We start from the raw sequence: 23,073 nt of genomic DNA, 5'->3' as shown, positions 1-23,073 counted from the left end.
ATTTACTATTTTGTGACAAGTTCACTATCTTTCAGTATTAGTGTTATTTCAGTGCTAAATTCATTCTGTTGTCCTTTCCTTTGAGTCAATTAATTATTTTCTCCATAATTCATCGCATTCTGTTTGTGATTTTCCAACTATCTCTTCTAGCTCAAAGGGAGGCTATAGTGGCTGGTTTTCAAGAAACTGGAGCTTGGAAACTCTGTTCCAGCTAAGTGTATGGATTGTGTAATGGCTTCCATATATGTTCTGCATCCTAACAAAAGCATATACATTTAGTTTAAAAACTCCTGTGCTTTCATATTGGCACCATTATATGATTCTTTAATTTCTTCTGACATGAAGAAATTAATTTTCTTTTTAATGACAGCAGATTGAAATAGGAGCATTAGAAGTCTAGAATACAAGAACTTGAGGCACTACCTTTTAAAGATTCCACCAAAAGCCTGATTTTTAGGGGATTAGAACACAGGGGGGAAAAGTATGCCAAAGGAGTGAAGTTAGTGCTTAAGGCCGTCCTCTTTGTCTTACCAAGATTTTAAAATAAATCAGGCTGCTCTAGGTTATCTATACAGCTCACCTCTAAGGAGGGAGAGATTTTATGCTTTTGAAAAAGTTCTTTTAACATTTCTTTTAAAAGATTAAAACTTGTTTTTCATTTTTGGTGCTCCCCCCGCCCCCAGACGTTTCCATTTGATAAATTGACTGCTTAGTACATGCGATACTACTATTATGGTAAAAAAATCTGTGTCCGTAATGGCTCCTTTTGATCAGCATTTAATACCTTTTGGTGATTTGCTGATACAGGCTGGATCTCACTGTAATTTCCCCTTTAGTAGTTGGGAGAGGAGAAGACAAATGGAGCCGGTTGATAGACCTGTATCTCGTTACTAATAGCGGTTTGTGTGAGATCGGGTATCTGTGGTTGAAGTGTTCTCCAGCGTGACTTTTTACTGCAGCTTGTGTATGGGGCTCTTCAGGTTGTCTTGTCATGAATGTTATGTTCTTGTAACAACGTAGTAATGCTTCTTCCCTGCGTTGCAGCTATTAGCGTTTCAAAGAACTCATAACCCTTGAGAAGCTGGGTCGAGTATAAGCAGACCTTTTGGGGGAAGTGCTGCTGTGTATTTTCTGTGATAAGAGAGTTTGCCAAATTGTAACTACTTGGTCCTTTCCCTATTGTCCTATTCTTTGTCTTGCTTTTCTACAGAATATACAGGAAATGAAAATGACAATGAAACTGTGCCTGAGACCTCTGCAGGTTGCTGGAGTTTTTTCCCTACTGTTTTTATTTCATTTTTAAGCCAAGACATTGCTTCATCTCGCACACAGCATGAAATGCAGGCATTGCATTCGGGCCATTGACCTTCACATAATCCTCTCCTAGGCTTGTTTCTTCATTGTGCTTCTATTTCCAGAGCTTCATCAGCTGATTTTTTTGCTTTCTTTTTGTTTTTTTGGTGGATTTTTTTTTGGTTGCACCCAAATGCGCATCCATGTACAAATCTGCAACTATTGTGATTGCAGTGAAGTGGTGTAAAATAAGTTGCTGATGTAAAATACCAGCTATAATTTCTTTCATCCAGTTCTGTTAAAATATAAACGCACCTCTTCCTATATAAATATAGTATATATATGTATGTAGGTATGTGCGTGTATCATAGAATTATTCAGTAGGTTGGGAAGGACCTCTGCAAGTCAGGTAGCTCTGCTCCCCACTCAAAGCAAGACCAATTTCATATTTAGATCAGGTTGCCCATATATAACTCAAAGACAGACTTGTAATTTACAGTGGATACTCACTTGATCAGAAATCGATATAAGGTTCTAATTACAGTGAATGGGCATGAAAGCTTTGGCTACCAGGTATTTCAGGTTGGCTACAGGGTCTTATTTTCTTAGAAATATAGTGTGTATTTCTAAAAGTGTATTCAAGATATGTACCCCTTCTGTAAAGTTTAAGAGTTCCTGGAATGGTCTAGATACAGTTGAGAAGAGGTTTCTAGCTGTGCATCACATTTTAATTTGGCAAGGATGTAACAGAATGCAGGGGCTAGGAGCTGGAGCTGTACAAATCTGAACTGGAAATTACATAATTTGTAACAGGACAATTCACTACTGAAAATTTTACTGAGTTATGCCAGGAATCTTTTATTACTTGGAATCTTTAAAACAAGCTTAGACATCTTTGTAAAAATCTGGTAGCTTAGTAAGTAATGACCTTGACATCCAAATTTCCGGGTGGTGTTCTGTGGCCCCCATTATTTAGCAAGATAGGGACCAGGTGATCATCGTGATGTCATCTTCAAAAAAATCTAAGCAATCAGGGGCTTGTTGGGTTGCAATTCATCGGACTTAACTCAGATATCTAAAAACGAGTTACCTGAGTTTAAACTGCTCGCTTGAGTCCATAGAGAGAAGAAGGCATCTTTAGAGGGGAGCAGTTAACTCTTGGACGCCTTTTTCAGAACGAGCTGAATCGCTTTGTGAAGTTTCTTTCTATCCTTTGAGTGTAGAGAGAGCCTGTACTGATCGGTTTAGATGTAGATACCTAACATCTAGAGGAAGGATGCTGTCGTCTTCTATCCTGATGGGCACTGCCCGTTTTGTAGAGAACCAACCTAGTAGGAGGCTTTACCTCAACGTGAAGATTCAGGTTTCACAGTTCATCTCATTGGTTCTGTCTTTCATTTCTGGAGAACACCACCTTGCTGTATGGGCGATTTCTTCTGAAATGTTTGTCATGGAAATACTAGCCTTAGTTTCACAGTTCAAGATGGCCATACCTGTTTTGAAGGCCATATGCATGGTGAACTGTTTAATTCTTTCTTTATGCTTGAACATAATCACAAGGTTAACACCCAGAATGGATAAGAACTAACCCGCATGTATATAATACTTTGTGGTACCAAAAGGCATATTTGTTGTTTAACAAAAGAAAAAAAAAAGTGAAAAGAATCAAAATATATAAAGATTTTTCCTTCCTCCCTTTATGAAGGTGGTGAACTCCACATGGCTCAGTTTTTCCGAGGCAATCTGGCAGGTTTGATGATCCGTTCTGGTAAGCTGGAAAACAAGAAAGTGATAGATTGCCTATATACTTGCAAAGAGGGACTGGATTTGCAAATGGCTGATGGTGTTGGCAAAGGCCTGAAGGTAAAGTTGCATGGAGTAAAGGGGAGCGTGTATATTGCTTTGCTGATAATACTTACTAGTTTTGCTGGCAGAGTTAGTAGGGGTGTCCCAAATAAAGCAGGATAATCTGTTGTGACATTTTGCATTAAAATTACATGAAAACTAGGAAATCTTTCGTGTATAGACATGGTCTTGGTGGAGTTTAAGAATGAAAGTTATTGTGTTCTTTTTAAGTCTTGAAGAGAAATTCCATATTTGGAAGCCTCTCTCTTCTATCAGCTATACCAAGTTGTCTAATAAAAGATGGAGATTCTTAACAAGCCGCTTAGTAGAATGAGACTCACTTGCATGCCTTTTTTTAATAGCAAGGTTGTGTGAGCAGAGCTAAATTTCTCCTTTATATTAGCTGTCTCTTGCATATTACTAGAATCTTCACATCAGAACTACGATAAGTGCCTAGATTTTTTCTTAAAGAACGAAATGCTGAATATGTTTATTAAGCAGTGCTGAACTTCCAGTTTTAATTACCTGATCGTGTTAATGTTTGGGTATTCTCTTACTTTTGTTTTTTTTTCCTGTTATTTCAGGTCCACATGAACCCAAGTCAGTCAACACTGACCTTAGAAGGGGATGATATCGACAGAGTCGATAAGGCCATGCAACACATTTCCTATCTGAATTCTCGCCAGTTCCCAACACCTGGGATTCGGAGGCTTAAAATCACCAGTGTTGTCAAGTATGTCCTAGTGCTGAAATAATGCGTCTCTGTAGGGTGATACTGAAGCCTGGAACGATGTTCGTGTATCTCAGTTGTGATAAACAAAGGAGTCTTGCTGTATGTAACCATCACACATTTGAGTACGGCAAATGTTTTCCACGCCAGCTCTCTCTTTTCTTCCTGAGAATGTAGTAAGGAGAGTGTAAGATAGGGAGGAACTTACTGCAAGGGTATGCTGTGAGGGGTGTGCTGTGAGTATGTCCCCGGTATCACAGCCTTCATTAAAGGTGTTATCTGTGGCTGTTAGTCATAGCATAAGAAACGGGGCCAAATGTTAACTGTAAGTAAAAATTAATTGTAAGATTGCTCCCTTGGTGGGGAATTCTTACGTTCCAACACAGTTGATGAATTTATCTAAGACTCTTGGGTCTGAGACAGAGTTTTTTAAAAATTTATAAGGCAATTACTCTGCATAATTGTGCCTCCCTCTCAAATAGCCTCCTTGACTGTTGCAAAACTGCTTCTGTATTTCATAGGTGTTTCAATGAAGAGGCCTGCGTCTCCATTCCTTCTGTGGAGGGATATATAATGGTCTTGCAACCAGAGGAACCGAAAATCAGCCTTAGTGGCATCAATCATTTTGCCCGCTCTGCTTCAGAGTTTGAGAGTTCTGAGGGTGTTTCCCTCTTCCCTGAGCTTCGCATAATAAGCACCATTACACGGGAGGTAGAGCCAGAGGGAGATGGAGATGAAGATCCTACAGGTAATGTCCTTTTCTGCTTAGGACTGTTGCCTATCCACATCCCATTCAACGATCATGTTGGAGGATCTTCCTCTTGCAAAATCGTGGGTTTCTCTTTCAATACAGAATCTAGCAGGGGAAAAGAAGGTGTATCTCTCTTGTGAGAAGGTGTAGATACTCTGCTCTGGGCAGACAAAAATTTACCTGGAAATGGTAGTAAGCCCAGGCCTTTATCTTCATGTAAATATCCCTTGTTTGTATTTTGTGGTTTTTTTTTTTTTTAATCATTATTTCATGAATACTTGGTCTCTTTACTTCAGGCCCAGTTCTTAATATTTCTTCTAGAAGAAGAGTTAAGTTTGCATGTGACATTTTATAGCTCCTGGGCTCTTGTCTGCTTCCCCTTGGTTTCTGCCTACCTCTTTGGCTTTTTCTCTGCTTTTCAGTACAAGAGTCTTTGGTATCTGAAGAGATCATGCATAACCTGGATACGTGTGAGGTGACGGTGCTAGGAGAGGAACTAAATCAGGAACAAGAAAGCCTGGAGATTGACATGACACGATTACAGCAGAAAGGCATTGAGATGAGTAGTTCCAACCTGGGCATGATAATCACAGGTAGGGGTTACTACTTCTCGTCTTTTTGTAGGAAGGGTCTGAAGACAGTGATAATGGGAACAGTGTGCTGGAGAGACGGTTTGTAACAGCTTGCTCCAGAGACTTCGTTTTTGACAAGAATTTCAAGCTCAGAGGTCTTACAACTGTTTTGTGGAAGGCTGTGATTCTAGAAAATAGGTCATTCTAGAACCTCTTTCTGTTCTCCTCTCACATCCCAAATTGCAGGTTACCTCTGGACTGTGGAAATGAAGTACACTTTGCCCCAGAAAAGGCTTGTTCCTTGCACAGAGATAATCCAGTGCCTAGGAATAGATTTCCTTTCTATTTTATATTCAGAATACGTTACATATTTGAAACAAAGGCTTCCAAAATCCCTTTAAAGACTAACTGGATCTAGGATTATATCACAAAATCAATGCACAGAATTTCAGTGGAGCCACATATGTGTGTGTTTGTGGTGTTACCTTTTTTCTACTAACTGAAAATCTGCCAGCCAGGAAAACTTACTTGAAGAAAGGGAGTAGTATTTGTCGAGTAGATGATGTTGCACTAGTCTTTTGCAAAGTAATTGTTTTCTCTCCACAGGGGTTGATACTATGGCTAGTTATGAAGAAGTTTTGCATTTGATACACTACAGAAACTGGCACACCGTTTCTCTCTTTGACAGAAAGTTCAAATTAGTCTGTTCTGAGCTTAATGGACGCTATGTCAGCAATGAGTTTAAAGTGGAGGTATGTAAGCTAATCTGATCACTCTTGAGAAGTTTTAGGATGGAGGTAGGAGGATGGAATTTGTTGCCTCAACTGATAGATAATTGATCAATTATTTAGATTTTTGTTCTGTAAATAAATATTAGTAAACGTGTGCATTTCAGGCTGTATTTTATATATAAATGTGTTCTAAATCCTACATTTCAGCTTTAAATAAGGCTGCCTAAACAGAGGTGAAGCTGTGGTGTTATAGAAGAAATAGCATGGCTAGTGGAGGTGTGAAGGCGAAAAGGTTGAACTGGAAAGACAGCGTATTAATTTAGCAAAAAACCTAGCAAGTAGAGTAAGAGTAGAGCAGCCAGAGACTTGAGTGGCCTTCATGTATAACTTCTAGGATTCTGCAGATTAACTTGCTGGGCCCTTTACCGTTTTGCTTGTGTGATGCTTAAAACGCTGATACTGAGGGCTTATGTAAGAGCATAGACAGGCTAAAAATGCATTTCCTCTGCAGCAGAATACAGGTTAATTATTACTTAGTACACATATCAAATATATGGAAGTACAGCAGAAGATGACATAAAGGGCACTAAAATCTCAGGTGCTGGAATGTGAAGTTATTTATATTGAGAGGAACTGTCACGTATCTCTGCGTCTTTCCGCTATGAGCTTGAATTTCTACATTTCAAAGCTGACCAAAGGGATGGCAGTAAAGTTAACTGTATTTACCACTAGTTGGGTGCTTATGGTGGGCTGGGGAGCCTCTTGTGTTGCAGAATAGAATTTTTTTTTATTAAATAATGCGGTTTTGTTTCCTGAGGAAATTCTGTGAGCTTGAGTTGGGATCTTACCAAACTGTTTAACTGCAAATGCTTTCCTTGTTCTGTAGTAAACGTGCTCTCTTCCTGTTGTGCAGCTGGTCAGGTGCCCTGTATCACAGTGTTCCACCGCAGGAGGGGTATATTTAGCTCTGCTTGTTTGGCAAGGAAACGTGAAATACGCTGCGCAAATGATGAGCTTGCAGTTGTACCTAAAAGCCAGCTATGCTAAGTGTGGGTTAAACTGTAAGGAATAGTTTTTTCTTAAACCTTTGACTATAATGTAGATTTTTTTCTTTGGTGTTAGCTGAAGATATACAGCAGAATAAGAAAAGATGGGAATGAAGAAAATGTAATTTGTGTGTTATATATCTTTGTATATACTGTTATTTCAGGATTAAAATGGCTGGCTACCAAATTTGATAATAAACCGGCTTTATCTGTTTTATTCTGAAATACTGGTGTCTGTACACAAAATTGCCAGACTAACTAAAACAGATTTGAGAGCTGTGAAACTGAAGAGTTTTGTGACAAGGAATTGTGATGTACGGGGAGCTACTGACGGGGATGATTGTCCCCTGAGACGAGCCCTTGCTGTGTTGAAGGAGAACTGGATGCCTACTCTGGGAAATAGATTTTTCTCTCCCCTCCCCCCCCCCCTTTTTTTTTTTCCTTTTTCTTTCTTTCTCTCTCTTCAGAAGTAAACTGTTGCATTTCTGGAGTTTAACGGTTTCTTTTTGTTCCTAGGTGAACGTTATCCACACAGCTAACCCAGCTGAACACGCTAATCACATAGCTGCACAACCACAATTTGTTCATCCAGTGCATCATACATTTGTTGATCTCTCTGGTCACAACTTAGCTAACCCTCATCCATTTTCAGGTAAGAATTGTCAGTCATTGAAGTTCAGCTGGTTTTTTCTGGTGTTAAACCGTCACGGAGGCTTCTTGCTGCAGAGAGGTTTTTCCCCAGAGTTAAACCCAGTGTGTTGGACTAATAAGCTAAGCAGCTACCTCGGTCCTGTTCTGCTGGGCGGAGTGGATTTCTAGAGGTCTATGAAATATCTTTTCCTGCCAGCAGGAGAGCTTTCTGTTGGTTTGTGTACATTGGAAAGTGGAGGTGTACTGGTCTTGGAGGGGACTGCAAGGCCTAGATAAAGGACTGTGAGGAACCGGAGCAGTATTTGTTCTGAATGGCGTGAGGAAAGAACTGCGCCGTTATTCCCTTGATGAGTCGTCATACCTGTCCTTTCTGTTTTAATTATATTAATTTGGCATGGGTGTAGGATGCGAGAGGAAGAAAAATAGGCATTTTAGAGAGGAGTCGTGTGTGTGGTGGAATCTGCTTTCCATGTGTTGTCAGTCCTTCAGATTGATGTAATTATACTTACGGAACTAAGTTTTAGTTCTTATTCTCCAACTGACTTTTTAAGTGGCCTTAGACACCCTGCCTGCGTGTAGCCACATGTAAGATTTGTATAATGCCATTTTGCTCTCGCAGGTGGTGGGAACAGAGGACTAGTTATCCGCAGCGTGTGAGAGTTACTTATCAGCATCCTGTAAGAAACTCCTCTTATTTTCTTGTTGCAGTTGTTCCCAGTACAGCCACTGTTGTGATTGTCGTTTGTGTCAGTTTCCTGGTTTTTATGATTATTCTGGGAGTGTTCCGAATCCGAGCGGCACATCAGAGAACGATGCGTGACCAGGACACTGGAAAGGAAAATGAGATGGACTGGGATGACTCTGCTTTGACCATCACTGTGAACCCCATGGAGGTAAAGCTGACGTCTCGGCATTTAACAAAAAAATGCGTTTTTCCAGCTGTAGTGGATATGATTGTACATGGACAGAGTAGCAGAGCAAAACCAGCCACTGAACACAGAGTGGAGACATTAACCGCGAATTTTTAACGAATGCGCCGAAGTGACAAATACCAAGAGCAGTTATGTTTGGGATCTTGCATGGGTTTATAGCTTCATGATATGTAATTGGATTTTACAGGTCAGTGTCCAACACTAGTGTTTATCATGCTGCACGCTACCTTAACAATGGTCAGCTTCTTTCCAAAGTTGCAAGAATTTATTGTCAAAACATCTGTGTTTATGATGTTTCCTTCTCCTGTGGTTGACATCTGAATTTTTAGAAAATGAGGAACAAGAAACATGTGCAACCTTAATGCTCTTTGTGTGACCCTACTGCAAGATCCTTTTCCAGTAGAATTTGAAGTACTGGATCACACTGCAGAATTAGTTTGTTTGATGGCAGGATCAATAGCAATGTTACAAAGCTATTTTAAAGAGCGCTACTTCCTTTTTCTTTTCTGGTTGCCTAATTACTGCTGAACTTCCAAAAACAGTAAGGAATCTGTAATAGCTCTTTCTCAATATAGTGCCTTGTGCCTAATTCAAAAGAACAAAAAGGATTTTGGCCAATATGATATCAACAGCTAATTTCTGTCTTAACAGACTTACGAGGATCAACACAGCAGTGAAGAGGAAGAGGAGGAAGAGGAAGAAGAAAGTGAAGATGGAGAAGAAGATGACATCACTAGTGCAGAGTCTGAAAGCAGCGAGGAGGAAGAGGGAGAGCAGGAGGAGGACCAACAGAATGTCAATAGACAGCAACAGCTGGAATGGGATGACTCTACCCTCACTTATTGATTCTAGCTGTTCCCTTTGTCTTTATGTTTCTGCTCTGGAAGACTCCGCTGTAACACGCTCCATTGTTACCAAGGATTCATGGTGTTTAAAAAAAAAAAAAAAAAAAAAAAAAAAAAAGTCATTCTGGCCAGTAGATTCAACCCACACCCATCCCAGTGTTTGTGTCACGTCAGCTAGTTCCTGATGCTGTTTCTAGAATTGTAGTTAGCACCTCTTTTCCTTCAGCCATGCCTCAGTGACTGGATTTTTTTTACGCTATGTGAGGAACCACCTTGCACTTTTTTTCTTCATGTCATCTCAGCTAAGTGACTCTACAGATCTGTAGCCATTGCACATGAATTTCCGAACTGTCTTTTTTTGCTCAGTGAAACAAACTTGGCTTTGTTCCTTTTTCTCTTGTTAAAAGATGCAAAGATTGCTTGTTGACAAAGGGTAAAGCTGCTCATTTCAGCCTGTTGATTTCTTTTATTTTTTTCCCCCAAATTAGTGCATGTGTAAAGTGGCAGAATGAGGTTAATATGTAGAAGATTAACAGACTTTTTAATATTTTGTAAATATATTGGAATTATGTAATTATGTCATTTGTGGTAGTGAAAACAGGGATTGGGGTTTAAAACATGCTAAAGTGAAAAATCATGAAGCATGAAATATTACAAGTCTCATACTACTGCAGCAGGAGCACGGGCACAGCTATCTAGTGTAGATGTTTCAGTAGTACAGTGTCATCGGCCTTGACTGCCATGTTCGCTCATGCCCCGCTCTGTTTTTTCTTTATTTTTTCTTTTCTTTTCTTTTCTTTGTCTTTTCTTTTCTTTAGTCTCCTTTATTTTTGCAGAGGGAACAGACAAGCTTGTGAGAAACTGTAAAGGCTTTAGGAACCTCTGCAGAGGTTCAGCTGCCCTGTGCAATACAGTTGTTTCGTTTTTCTTTTTCTTTTTCCTTCCAAGTCCTGGCATAAGAGCTTTTAAGTTATTGGGAAAAAACACTACTTGGATGGTGGGCAAATTAGTGTGCTGTTGCTGTGGTGTGTTGCCACAGCTCCTTTTAATTACAGCGAGGCTGCCTGTAGTACAGTGACGGTCTGTTCATGCTGCTGACAGGGTGGATTATTCATTTAGTTAATTGATTGTTACATTGGTAACTGAAGCTGGAAAGCCCGAGACCTGTGTACCTGTGCACCTTGGCTACCAGTCTACATCGAGGGGTGTTTTGGTTTTTTTGGCTGTTCAGTTTTTCTAATTTGGTAGTGGGAGGGTTTGGGGCATAGCTGATACCATTTCTATTAAACACACTCCTGCTCATTCCCTGTAGCCCCTTGTACAGTAACTTGGACTGTTGGTGTATTAAGCTTTTGTTTACACTTAGTAATTGTGTTTTCCTGCTGGTGAAAACTAGAGCATAAATTATCCAACCAGAAAACCTTGGGAATCATGTTAATATTATTCCAAGTCCAGATGAGTTTGGTTGTTTCTCATCAAAGTTCTAACTTGGAATCGCAAAGGACTTTTCTAAAGAAATAGCTGAAAGGTACGAAAAGTAAGTTATGACCCCATGGTGGAGAGTGCTAGTTTTTTTGTAAGGCAGGTCTCGTTTGTTTAACTTCATTTGGTCTTACGCAGAGCCTCGAATAATGAATATCTGCTTACTTGATTTTTACGTTTGGAGGTGGATTGAAGAGGGTAACTTGTTTTGCTTGTAACGGGAGACTAGGACTCCATTCGCTCCTCAGCACGGTAAGCAAAGTTCCAGTTTTTGATCTCGTGTGTCGTCTGCCTGTGTCTGGGTGCGCAGAGCACGCGTCTCCTGCAGACCGGTCAGTGGCCGACGGTACGCAGCAGGGAAGCGGCGCGCCGGGCGAGCGTGCTGGAGGAGCAACAGGCAAGCCAAAGGGTGGGGCACAAAGGGTCGTAATTCGAAGAGAGAAAGATGGATCCAAACGTTTCTGTAGTTTTGATTTTCAGAGCAGACCTATTCTCACCTAGCGATGTGTGTAATGGGATCGAATGGTGGGTTTTATCTGGGGTAACTTGACTGTGGAGTGCCTTTTACAACAGTAGATGGACCTGGAAGCAGGGAAGAGAACCCACACAACTAGCTTACCGTTTTTTGGGGTTGTTTTTTTTTATGTAAAATTTTAGATTTCTAAAATGGGGAAATGGTTTTGACTACTTACGTGGTAATATAACTGCTAGTTTTAAGTAAACTGGGAAACTTTTAACTTATGTCTGACAGTTGTCCTGTGTTAATGTGTAGAAGACTTATCCTTCCATATACTGTTGCTGTAGCTGCTGTATTTTAGACCAAAACTGATGACGACTTAATGGTAATACTGAAAGGTTGTAACGTCCTGATGCAGTTTGTAGCCACTGTGGGTATAACTTTTCAGATGTGTATATTGGTAACAGGTCAGTTTGGAAAGTCTATAAGCTACAATAAATTTCTGGTTCTAAAGGTTGTTTGCATTTATTTCTTACTGAATGGAACAAAGTTGAATCAAGTTATATTCGCTGTGTGTTAATTTGTCTCTGCTGGTGGCGGTAGAAGAGTTTTGTTTTGTTTTCGTTGATCTCTTAAGCATAGAAAGACTTCGGACGCATGCGTGTACAATTTATCGATCATTTTTTTATTTTTTGACTTACAAAACATGTACCTAAAGCAACTGAAAAGTTAAACATGTAAACATTCTCTTCTTACAGAACCACTGTTTCGCTTAAAAAAATATTTCTTTTCTCAAAGGCAACAGAATAAGCACAATCAGTTTGTACAGAGTTAAAAAAAATAATCACAGAAACATCTCTAAATAAATAGAAATAGAAAGGCGTATCACTTTGAGCGTATTTATAAAATCAGAAGGTACTTATTTATAGTGAAATGTAATATTTTTGAAAGTGATTTAAGTTTCAATCTTCAGTACAGTTCAACTTGCTGAAAACTATCAGGTGAGCTACTGCTTTGTAAATTTGGAGTCAAAGGCTCTTTGCTGACCCGATCCAGCCATCAGACTTCATTCAAGATGCTATTCCAGTGGTGTACAAGGAAGAAGGTCCACTTGGTGACTCACTGATGTTTTTACTTGTAGGTAAGTCAATTTTCTAGACTAAGTAACCTCTCTGTAAAACTCTGCTGGATTGAGAAATACCTTTGGAATTGCTCAGTTCTTGCAGTTGACGTTGATACGACTTTGTGTTATTGCACTTCTAAAATTGAAGGACAGGTGACGTGAGCCACTGCTGCTTTGTACTTCTGTAAAACTATATTAGGGCCCAAGTTTTCTGGGAACACTACCAAAAGGGCAGCTGAAGGTATGAACTGCTGCGAGCCTGCAAACCAAGCACCTAAGAGTGACTAAGGAAACCAGTAGGTAAGGCTGCCTTGCCGCAGCATGACAGGCAGGATCCTGGATTATCAGTTTGTGGCAACGTAAGAGAATTCTTTCACATTTACAGAATTGTTGTACGTTTCTTCCCTTCCACAAGAATGTACAAACCGCTGATTAGGTGGCTGTGGTTTCAGTGCATCTCGGCTTGCATGTGGCTTGATACTTTTTGCACACTGTTTGCTCTGTAAATTAGTTTAATAAGGAGGGCACTAGCAATATTTATCTCGTCTCTAAAATGGAGCAAAGTTGTGTGGCCACAAGGAGCTCTGCAAGCAAACGGAGTCTGGGCATACCACCCCAAGGGAGGGAACACAAAGAGGTCATCAATGTCTGCCTCTCCCTACGGAGGGAGCAGTGATTTGGGTGGGCGCAGTACTGTGTTCGCCCTGATTAGCATGCAGAGAGCTCTAAATCCTGCAGTATTTTCTTTTAGTATCAAAACTGTTAGAGATTGAGTGGGCTTCTGTTTTCCTCTTTGCATTTCCTATTGAGTATTTCAGCAGCATCCCTGCCAACCTTACTTTATTCCATGATTGTGGCAAATTTTCCATATATCCCATTAAGCTTGGGTGCAGAATGTTTGGTCTCCACAAATCTGGCTCTTAAATAAACCTCGAAGAATTACAAAAGATGGCATCGAAGAGGACAATGGTGGAACCTTGCAAAAGCATCACCCTAGAGGGTGGGTGACACAGAGGGTTTGATGCACAAACGAGGTGCTTACCAGACATTCATTGTGCATTAGTCCCGCTTACTAACTGGGAAGTAGCATCACGGGACCTGTTTTTCTGGGGGAAAAAAAAAGGTAAGCAACACAGTCGTCAGACGGTGTACAGCCGCATCTTGCTGTGACTCGCTGGCAGTTGTGGCAGAGCAGCCGACACACGGTCATCTCCTGCCCCACGGAAACTTCTGCATTTGTCCAAGTCCTTACGGTAATGGATTTTTTTTTTTAAATTGGATGTAAGAGATACAAGCATCTTCCTACTCCTAATTTAAATTGTGGCACCCAGCACCCTCGAAGCATGAGGCTATATAATCTAGCACAGGAAAGGAAAATTATCCTTATAATACTTAAAACAGCTAAAAAAAAAAATGTCTGATGGTTTACTCTCATAATTTGTTGACCAGTTCGGTTTCATATTATTATACTTCTAATTGCAAATATGGATTCACTGTTTTAAGACTTAATTTGAAACCTGAGACCACTATCTGCTGTTCAAGAAAACCGTGAGTAATATTCTAGACTCAGGAGAACCGCATCAGTGAGAGTAATTTATGGCAGAGAGCTCATCTTTCAGAGGACAATACTCAAAGACTACAGGGAGTTTCTTTTAGTCTAACCTCCAGAAGCAGCAGCAGCTCTAGAGCTGGCTCCAGGCGAGATGGTTTTGTTTCCTGCAGGTCGGTTTGTACGCTTTTATCCGCTTGTTTTCCTAGTGTTATGGTCAAATGCATAGTTACAGGAAGACATGAAGCTAGCTTTCAGTTCTAGCTAACTAACACAGAGAAAAGTACAGCAAAACAATTACTTGCTGCAAACATACTTTCAGTATTACTTATTATTAAACAATATGATGAAGAACTGCTGAACAGTAATTTGGATCACCTGGAAGGGTACGTGCCATTCTATCTTGAAATACTCTGGCCACTTCTCAGTCACACACAGCATCATTTGAGAGGTGTAGAAAAAGGGGCTCTCCAAGGGCTATGTAAAGTTAAAATGAGTTGTCTTCTATATCACTGCTGCTTCTAGCAACTGGTGCTCTACGAGAGGCAATCTGGTTTATATTAATATATACAAACCGGTATAGAATAGACTTCATAGCATAACATCTTTTATGAAAAGAAACAGCAAGTACTTTAAACCAGGATTTAAATTAGCAACAGCGTAACACTAAGTCAGAACCTGCTAGCTTCTCTTTGTATGTAAAGGTGATGAGGGAAGGGTTTAGTAAAGGTGTTTCATATTCCATTCACTGACCAAACCTGGTATTTCCTACTACCGTTCATTTCTACTTTTGGGTAGAAGTTACTTCTTCAAGGCAGTGTTAACTTAGCTATGCAGCTGATGAAGAACAAATATATTTGAACTTGTCGTCTTTAAAAAAAAAAAAAAAAAAGGTGGACTTAAACAGCCAGTATAGGGCAGCATTCTTTTAATTTTAAAGTACAGAGGTACCTGATCTTAAAGTATTAAAAAGAGCCGAAGTCAGGAATGAGTTGTACCTATGTGCTGGATGCAAAAACACTATCAAATCAGATTTATCCCATGACAGGGAAGATTTATTAAGAATAAACAGGCTAGTTCCCTCTCTGTCCTAAACTTGCTGGTTTTGTGGGAATTTTAAACCAGACATGAAAGCTAAATTTACATGAGAGAGTAGTCCATCATTTGACAATACATGCATCTCTTGTCACTTGAGAAACAGGATCTGAAATGCCTGGGTTTTTTTTAGGGTAAGTAAAAGAGTTTAAAAATCCGTTCTGTGCGTAAAAGAAAATTGCTCAGCCCTAGTTAGGGCGTACAAATCAAAAACAGGATTCAGCTTCAGGGGGGTCTTGAAAATGAGACTATGCTATTCTTTAAAAGGCAGGAATGATAGCACCTCCGTGGGAACCTGACGGTGGGGAGAACCTGGGGAAGTGGAAGGAAGCTCCCCAGGGAAGTGCTGACGGAAGCAGGTACGACCCACGCTGCTCCCCCCCTCCCAGCACGACCCCACCTCGCCCTGCCTGAGGCTCCCAGCGGGAGCGGTGGCTCCTGGTCATTGACACCAGTGCTCAGCACGGCTCAGCGGGTGAGGATCCAGGGGAGACAAAAATACGACAGACGAGTAGAACTACGGGATTGATCACAGCACCTTGTGGGAGATGGGGCAGATTCTGCTTGGGAAGGAGACGGAGGCCGCAGCGCGAACGGGAGGCGGCTGGAGTGGACTGTCCTGACTGGGGAACCAGCACTGGTGACCGCAGCCTGCGCTCTGGCTGAACCCCGTACAGACACACAGTCTTCGCACACCAGCTCTGGTCACAGTCAAGGTACCGTGTCAAGTGATAACAGTCGAGCGTACCGTGGTTGAGAGGAGGAAAAGTGCAGAAAGGAACAGGGAATAAATTTGTAAGATGATGAGAGTTGAGGTGCAGCCTACTGTAAGTGTTTCAGTGTTAAACCCACTCATCTGACACTCCTTCACCCTCACGCAGGAAGGCAGACTGGGCAGGTAACTCGGGCGCAGAATGGTACCATCCGTCCCAGCTGACACGGAATTACAGTGCTCTATCCCAGTGATTACCCTGCAGGCACGTATCACAGGGAAACCAGGTGGCAAAACCAGCTCTGATGTACCCCAGCAGGAGGTACATGTAGCAACCAACGTTACAGGCCAACTTTGAAAAGGCAATCTTACCGTTTTCAGGCTTAAAAACAGAATAAACGCAGAAATCCAGGAATTGCTTGAGGCCCAACTAAAGTCTGACTTAGGAAAGCAAACACAGATACCTAACCCATGGCCAAGCCAAGCCTGTTCTTGTGGCATCGTTTTTTTGACAGCAATAGATGGGTTCCAGTTCAGTTTCAGAACACTTTGGCCTCTGTAGCAGAGAAAAAGTAGTATGACAGCGTGGATGTTACAATGCAGAGTAAAACAATTTGTCCCAGTCAGCCTCAGTGGTGATTTAAGCTGACCTGCCCTGGGGCGTACACTGAAAGAGGGGAGGAGGAGCGATCACGTGGTGAAGTTAATGCCGCCGAGCTGTAACGGTGGGGACCTAGAAGATGGGCTATAGTATAACAGCTACAGGGATAGTAGGCTCTCAGTGTTCAGGTAGATTGTCAAGAAGATAGAAATATACACATTAATAGACTGGATGGATGTTACAACTGCCTGAACTCTTCCATTAGAAGATGTATTTGAAGCTTAACAAGTTCTTAAGGGTACAGTACATCTACCTACCTTTCACTGTCTGCAGTAATTTTATTGCCTCACGTCTGTCCCTCGTCCCCCAGAGATCTACAGCAGACATGATTATGCGGCTGATGACAGTCCAACAATTTTTCAGTCATGTCTGATCTCTGGGAACGCAGGTGGGGGAGCTTCAACATGGGAACATTCATCAGTCTTTAAAAACCTGTCTACAATTGCTGGACTCAGTGCAGGTACTACATTCTCTTGCAGCAAGTGTGCAGGCTGACGTTGCGCTACTGTCTGTTATCTTTGGATACGTTGTGTGCCAGCCAGTTCACTTTGGTTTTCCAGCTCTCTCGCAGGGCTTCATTAAACTTCAGTCTGAAGTGCTTCAGTGCCTCCTCATCTGTTTTCCCAAGAGCTAGGGAATCCTGAAGGTAAGAGGCAGAAATCAGTGTAGCCTCACTGAAAGCGCAACTGAATAATTAACTGCTCAACTACTAAGATGTTTACTCACTAAGAAATCACTCCATTGAAAGGAGCACTGAGTAGGAAAGGAATAGCTATTAATTGTTTTTAATAGTTACTGTAGTTGCACGAGTTTTTTTCATTCTGATAAATACATGCATCCTACTCTTACGTTGAGTGTAGGGAAACTGTAAGGTTTTTAGTACTCTTGTACAAAGCTCCTGTCTTTCAGTTGGCCAGGGCTGGGTCGTTCTAATTTAAGGGGCAAGCTGGGAACAGGAACTGATACACAGCCAAAGAGCTCTGCCTCCTTCCCTGCAAGCTGGTTCTAGGAGGTACCTACGGCCTTTGTGCTGAAGAATCTGAAGCTATTTCCTGTATCTGGCATTTCTGACGTCCTCCACATGAACGTTGGACGTCTACTCGTGATTTTTGGAGCTCATTTGCTTCAAAGAATATGCCCTTCCACACCGAACTCCTTCTCCTCACTGAGCTACAAGATCAGGTATTCAGTTTTAACCGTGTCTGGGCTCTGCTTCTCTTACCTTTAGATACTGAATGTCTTTAGAGCAGCTGAGTTCTGGCAGACCAGCAGCTTTCATCAGTGCAAACAAGTGCAGGAAGAGAAGACCATGGCGCCTCAGGATCATATAAGCTTTTTCACAATAACCCCTGAATCTGTTCAGAAAGGAAGATGAGGCAAAGGAATGACGACTGCAAGCTATACCGTTTTATAAAGTAAGACTAGGTATTAGTCTGAACCCTGCTGTCTGCATTGATGACTACCAAGCTCTTTCACCTTCTCCAACAGGTAGATAATAATTTATTTACTTCCGTGTGTATAGACAGCTATAGCCTACATATCATTGGTGGAAATAAATGCTGAAAATTCAGAGCTTAAAAAGCTTAAGTCAAGTTTAACTGCTAACACTTACCTTTCAAACTTCTCATTGTTGTTTGTTTTTCCTTGCTGGATGACATGCACAAAGTCGTAGGTTAAGATGAAAGGAACTCGTTCTCTATTAATACCAAATTTAGTCTTGAAATTCCCCAAAAAGTGACCAAAATCAATATGGAACAGCTGAAAATAAGGAAGAAAAAAATTGTTTTCAGGATAGTCTTGACTTTAGCTGATCAGTGGTGAGTTCTCTTCACAGTTACTGTATTCAAAAGATACCGACCATAGGATTTTGGGAGGGAGAAGTATGTCCTCTCCCTTGGCACTCCTTTGGGAAAAGAGGCAATATTTATTTGCCAGGCTATTCTCTAGTGTAATTAGATGTTGGATAGGACAGAAAAGGGACTTACCTCTTCAATACTTGGTATAGCTGAAGAAATTTCTGGTTTTTGTAAAGCCTTAGTGTGTCACTAGTAGAAGCAGAAAGAGAACGAAAATGGGCACCCTACCAGTGCAGTCTGCAGTCCCAGACAGTGTGTGGAAAGATGTCCTGGTTTGGAGTTACTACAAAATACTACTTGCTCAGGTAAGGCTTTTTTTTTCCCTCCTCCTTTTTGTTTTTTTTTTTTTTTAAATACCAAGCCCGGTGAAGTCGTTGCACCACTCGTGCAGTGACGGGAAGGAGGATCCTGTGCAGAACCCTGCACGCCATGCCAATTTTGCAGAGCTGCTGTAAACCCTAGATACCCAAAACCCAAGGCTGTATACCGCAGGGCATCAGCTCCCTCAAGTGGACAAATAACTGAGCGGCCTCTGCTCTGCAGGAACAGTTTTGTAAGCTCCCTACCCAGCATTTTTTTAGCGGGGAGAAGAGGCAGCCCTAGATAAGGGCTGCTGCTAGTCACAGCCCAGGGAGGGACGTTGGTGTCTTGTTAGCAAATGACACAGCGTCTCTGTCCCTGCTGTGACCCCAAAACAAAGGCACTACTAGGTTTCTTTGACCATGACTGCTTGATTTATGGGAATAAGATGTAGAGGAGTGGGATGCTACACAGAAGGAGTGCAGGCAGTTGTGCAAGAGATACGAGTCTCAAAACATCAGCAGCCCATTTCCTACTTTCAAATACTAACTAACCAGCTGACTTCACTGGACCTGCAGGAGACTTTCCTTGCACCGTCTAGCACAGGGTTGGTTTAGGCTTTGTAGAATTCACAATTAAACAAGAAAGATAGCTTAGACTTCCCCCTTTACCAAAGTATTACTGATGTAGTTTAGTACATGTCCTGTTAAGAAAGGGATTTTCTTTTTCCTAGTTTTGCCCTTTGGCTTCCAAACAGTGTATGAGAAGGTATAAACTCTGGTAGCTATTCTTGTGGACTAGAGAAGTAAAGGCATCAGTACAGGTATCAATATGAAATTAAAACCATGCTGATCACTTGCATTCATTTTAAAAAAAAACCAAAAACAAACCAACATTTTTTCTAGGAGGAAGACTGTAAATATATCAGCTTGGGTAAGTAACTGAGGATCTTACCTAGCAACTACCAGCGATTTGTGACTCTGCTGAAGCCATGTAAGTCTTCAGACTGGTAAGTACAGTGCTTGAGTTGGCATCTGCAGCCAATTTTAGGTCTGAGAGGTATGAACTGCACCACTGTAATTTCAAAGTGGGTATTAACAGCGGCAGCTGATGGCAGTGATGCTTACAGAATTGTAATTCAAATTTTAAAACTGTATTTATCCTCTTAATGATAGAAGCTATTGAGAATTCTTGTCCAGTCTGCCGCTCGGCTGGAAGGTGAGGTACATTCCTTAGCAGTAAGATTGCACTGGGATGTATCTGCCCACTGCTGAGCAGCGTTCACGCCCCTCTTCCAGTACTTCAGCAGCAGTGAATCCCATACCTGTCCAGTTTCCCGGATCATGATGTTATCGCTGTGCCGGTCACCTATCCCCAGCACATATGTTGCCACGCAGTACCCAGCACAGGAGAGAGTGAACTCCTCTATAGCTTGTTCCAATGCCTCCCTAAAGAGGGTAAGAAAGAGATTGAAACAGAATTTTACTTTGAACACCGGTACTTCACCACCGGGAAAGTTGTTTTTATAGCTTCCTCCACGCAAACCTGCAGGAGAAGGTAAGGGAATCGCGTATTTGAATTTCTGTAACGCTCTTCAGAGGCAGCGCTCCCATCCATGCTTTACAAAAACTAGCTGCAATAACAACTGTCTGTAATTGGAGAGGTCTGGGTAAGGTTGTGTCCACAATCTCAATGAAAATGGTTTCGTTTCAACTAAATTAACTCATTTCTAGATCTCCAGAGACGAAGCGGGCTCCTAGAATGACCCCTTGTTGGTGCCCTGCTACATCAGAGTAGCACTGATGTATTGCTGCTGTCTGCTTCTGTAGCCAGTAAAACCCGAAGCTACGCAGCTTTTGGGCTGCTTTCTTTTTTCACCTCCCAGTCTTGGCGTTACTCCTTCTGCCCCTTTTCCAGCTGCCACCACGCTGACTATCTACCTGTGGAGAAAGTAACAGGACCGACGGGAAGATCAAGGTTTGGATCCAGCCTGTGGACAGTGCTACCTTAAGCCATCACAGATCAAAAAAGCTTGCAAACAGCAACCCAGATGCCTCCATTTCTGCTCAAGACCCGCACTGATCCACATGATGCCTTCGGTGTGCCAGGCAGCGAAGCAGCCTATAGATATTGTGGGACAGCTTGGAAATAAGCATAACTGAAGGAAAAAAATTGAGTAAAGCAGAAGAAATGTCTCCAGATGGAAGGAAGCAGTAAAGCAGCACCAAGTAAAAGGTAAGCCCACCTACCCCGGGTTCTTGGATTTCAGCCAGTTCAGCAGGGCATCCTTGTTGAAGGCTGCAGTGGCCACCATGTTGCTCTTGTTCAGCTGGATGTTGGCAATGGTGTCTGAATGCATGACTACTTCTATCAGTCCAGTCTTGTCTCCTGTGGAGAGGCAGCCATAAGGGGTCATCCTGCAGAGATGAAAGAAACCCTTCCACTGAAATCTTGCCCAGAACCGGGTTGTGTTGACTTTTAAGCTTTCCCTTGTCTGCCGTATCTACTCCGTACCTACTCTGTATTTCTGCTCCTCAGTACCACAAAACGTGACTAGCTGCTCACAGCACACTAGACAGACCTGTCGGGGACAAAATAAGCTTGCAGCCAAAATGGCCTCCCCCACATGATTTATCATTGCAGTAGGACAACTGTGTGCACATTACTCACCTCAGGTCCAGGCCCTCCTGCTTCCACAGGATGTCCATCAACTGGATCATCTGCAGGGTCAGCATGTCCTGGCGAAGATCTGTGCAGCGTTACAAAGGAAAAAAGGGTCGTAAGTACCTCCCCTTCTCCCCTCTTCTTCTGCTCTTGCAAGTGGCCCTTGTGCTGCCCCTGAAGCAGGCTGTTCTGCCGAGTTTGTCACTCGCTAGGTCTAGCAAGTAAAGAACATCAGCACAGAGCAATGGTTACTAGTGCAGTAATAGCGTAAAGCCACCATACCAGACACCTTAACTCAGACACGATTATACTAACGGAGGTATACGTGACTTCACTTTGCCAAAGCAGTCAATGTAGCACCTTAGAAAACATCTATCTGGACACAACAGTGAGCAGCAGCCACTCCAACCCGACAAAGCTTGGACTGCTGTAGCTCCTTCAGACCTCACACCAGTTTCCTTTACCCTGTGCAAGGGTATCCAGCTACTACTGTGCTAAAATCTTAATGAAGAGGGCAGCAAGTGAAATAGAGAGGAGAGTTTATTATATCTCCAGATTACTGTCAAAAAACTCAAACACGTTGATGGTCCTCATTTATACATCATCTTAATGGTCCATATTTAGGCCCACTCACCACATAAATATTTGAGACTATTATGCTATGAAAACATATGCTTTAAAGACTTACCATCTCCGTTTTTAAAAATAATGCCCACTCCACCTCCACCTGTCTCTTCATTATTAAACACAATCCATAAAGGTTTCATTTTGGAGTCCATAAAGGTACACTGATCCACACTAGAGAAAACAAAAATATGACCATCAGGGTTTCCATCTATTAAAAAAGTGGCTAAGCCTCAAATTCAACAGCATCTGCAAATGCTAACGGACTGGTGACTTCCATGAGAGGTCCTTGGAGTAACCAGAAGCCTGGCTCTACTGCTGAACAAAGCCTGCGGCACAAATGAAGAGATGCAGCTATCTTCCTTACCAAACTTCAGCGAGGATAATGTTGGGGTTCAGCGGGGACTGGAGGTGGGAAAGTGCTTCAAGATAAGTTTCCTGCTTCATGCACATATGCATCATCTCCTTGGTTTGAGGCTTGGTGGCCTTCTGAGAACTCACTTTAACAAAGTCATTCAGAGCTTTCATCTTGTTGAGTGCTTCTCCCTGAAAAAAAGAGAGGGATGGTTAACGAATGGAAACTATTAAAACCTACTGTGAAATGTAAAACCTTGGTCGAATCTCTTACCTTCTCTTCAACTTGTGGCAATTTCACACATTGCAACAAAACAAATTTAGTAGTATCTGCTTGAGGGAGATCCATAATCAATTATGGATATTCTGCTGGGCACGAATGCATCGCAAGGTAATGATGCAGCCCTAAATACCAGGAATAACGCACATTATCAAGCGCCAAAGGAAGAAGCGAGGTGCACTGTCTAGAAAAGTGAGGATGAGACCTGTAGCCCCTGCCCTTCAGTGCTCTCGGGGGGGTTCTGGTTATGCAAAAGTGCCACTCAGTCTTGAAAATAGAAGCAGCACTGGTTTGTGGGCACATCTTAGATAAGACTTCATGTATACATGAGTCCTCACTTCTGAATTAGGTAGAGTGGCCCTTGATAGAGAATAGAGAAGTTTTAGAGGGTGGGTAAATAGCAGGATTACCTCCACACAGCAACTGAAGGAAAGAGTGCCCTGCTCCCAATCAGACAGCCAATTGTGATCAGCTCCTACTAAATGGTAACTCATCTAATAACAGCAGCGGTCTTTGAACA

General features: G+C 41.8%; 2 protein-coding genes across 12 annotated transcripts in view; one reads left to right on the top strand and one right to left on the bottom strand.

Moving 5' to 3' along the window:
• Positions 1-11,848, top strand: part of CLSTN1 (calsyntenin 1) — a 45,671-nt gene extending 33,823 nt beyond the window's left edge. For all 3 annotated transcript variants that reach the window (XM_075172430.1, XM_075172433.1, XM_075172431.1), the window contains 8 exons: positions 2,999-3,156; positions 3,723-3,871; positions 4,390-4,616; positions 5,042-5,212; positions 5,798-5,943; positions 7,485-7,620; positions 8,328-8,512; positions 9,203-11,848. In XM_075172430.1, coding sequence (XP_075028531.1) covers positions 2,999-3,156; positions 3,723-3,871; positions 4,390-4,616; positions 5,042-5,212; positions 5,798-5,943; positions 7,485-7,620; positions 8,328-8,512; positions 9,203-9,397 — 1,367 coding nt within the window. In that variant the 3' untranslated portion in view covers positions 9,398-11,848. The remainder of the gene's footprint in view (positions 1-2,998; positions 3,157-3,722; positions 3,872-4,389; positions 4,617-5,041; positions 5,213-5,797; positions 5,944-7,484; positions 7,621-8,327; positions 8,513-9,202) is intronic.
• Positions 10,319-23,073, bottom strand: part of PIK3CD (phosphatidylinositol-4,5-bisphosphate 3-kinase catalytic subunit delta) — a 61,511-nt gene continuing 48,756 nt past the window's right edge. For 8 of the 9 annotated variants that reach the window (XM_075172425.1, XM_075172423.1, XM_075172428.1 and 5 more), the window contains 8 exons: positions 22,287-22,465; positions 21,984-22,093; positions 21,302-21,380; positions 20,881-21,048; positions 19,956-20,079; positions 18,088-18,233; positions 17,698-17,830; positions 10,319-17,115 (listed from right to left, as the gene is read on the bottom strand). In XM_075172425.1, the coding sequence (XP_075028526.1) occupies positions 16,978-17,115; positions 17,698-17,830; positions 18,088-18,233; positions 19,956-20,079; positions 20,881-21,048; positions 21,302-21,380; positions 21,984-22,093; positions 22,287-22,465 (1,077 nt within the window). In that variant the 3' untranslated portion in view covers positions 10,319-16,977. The remainder of the gene's footprint in view (positions 17,116-17,697; positions 17,831-18,087; positions 18,234-19,955; positions 20,080-20,880; positions 21,049-21,301; positions 21,381-21,983; positions 22,094-22,286; positions 22,466-23,073) is intronic. The other variant, XR_012677065.1, reaches the window with a different exon arrangement.

The sequence above is a fragment of the Calonectris borealis genome, chromosome 23, assembly GCF_964195595.1.
Source record: "Calonectris borealis chromosome 23, bCalBor7.hap1.2, whole genome shotgun sequence".
In the NCBI taxonomy this organism is placed as follows: Eukaryota; Metazoa; Chordata; class Aves; order Procellariiformes; family Procellariidae; genus Calonectris; species Calonectris borealis.
This window is presented reverse-complemented; position numbering and strand designations above follow the sequence as displayed.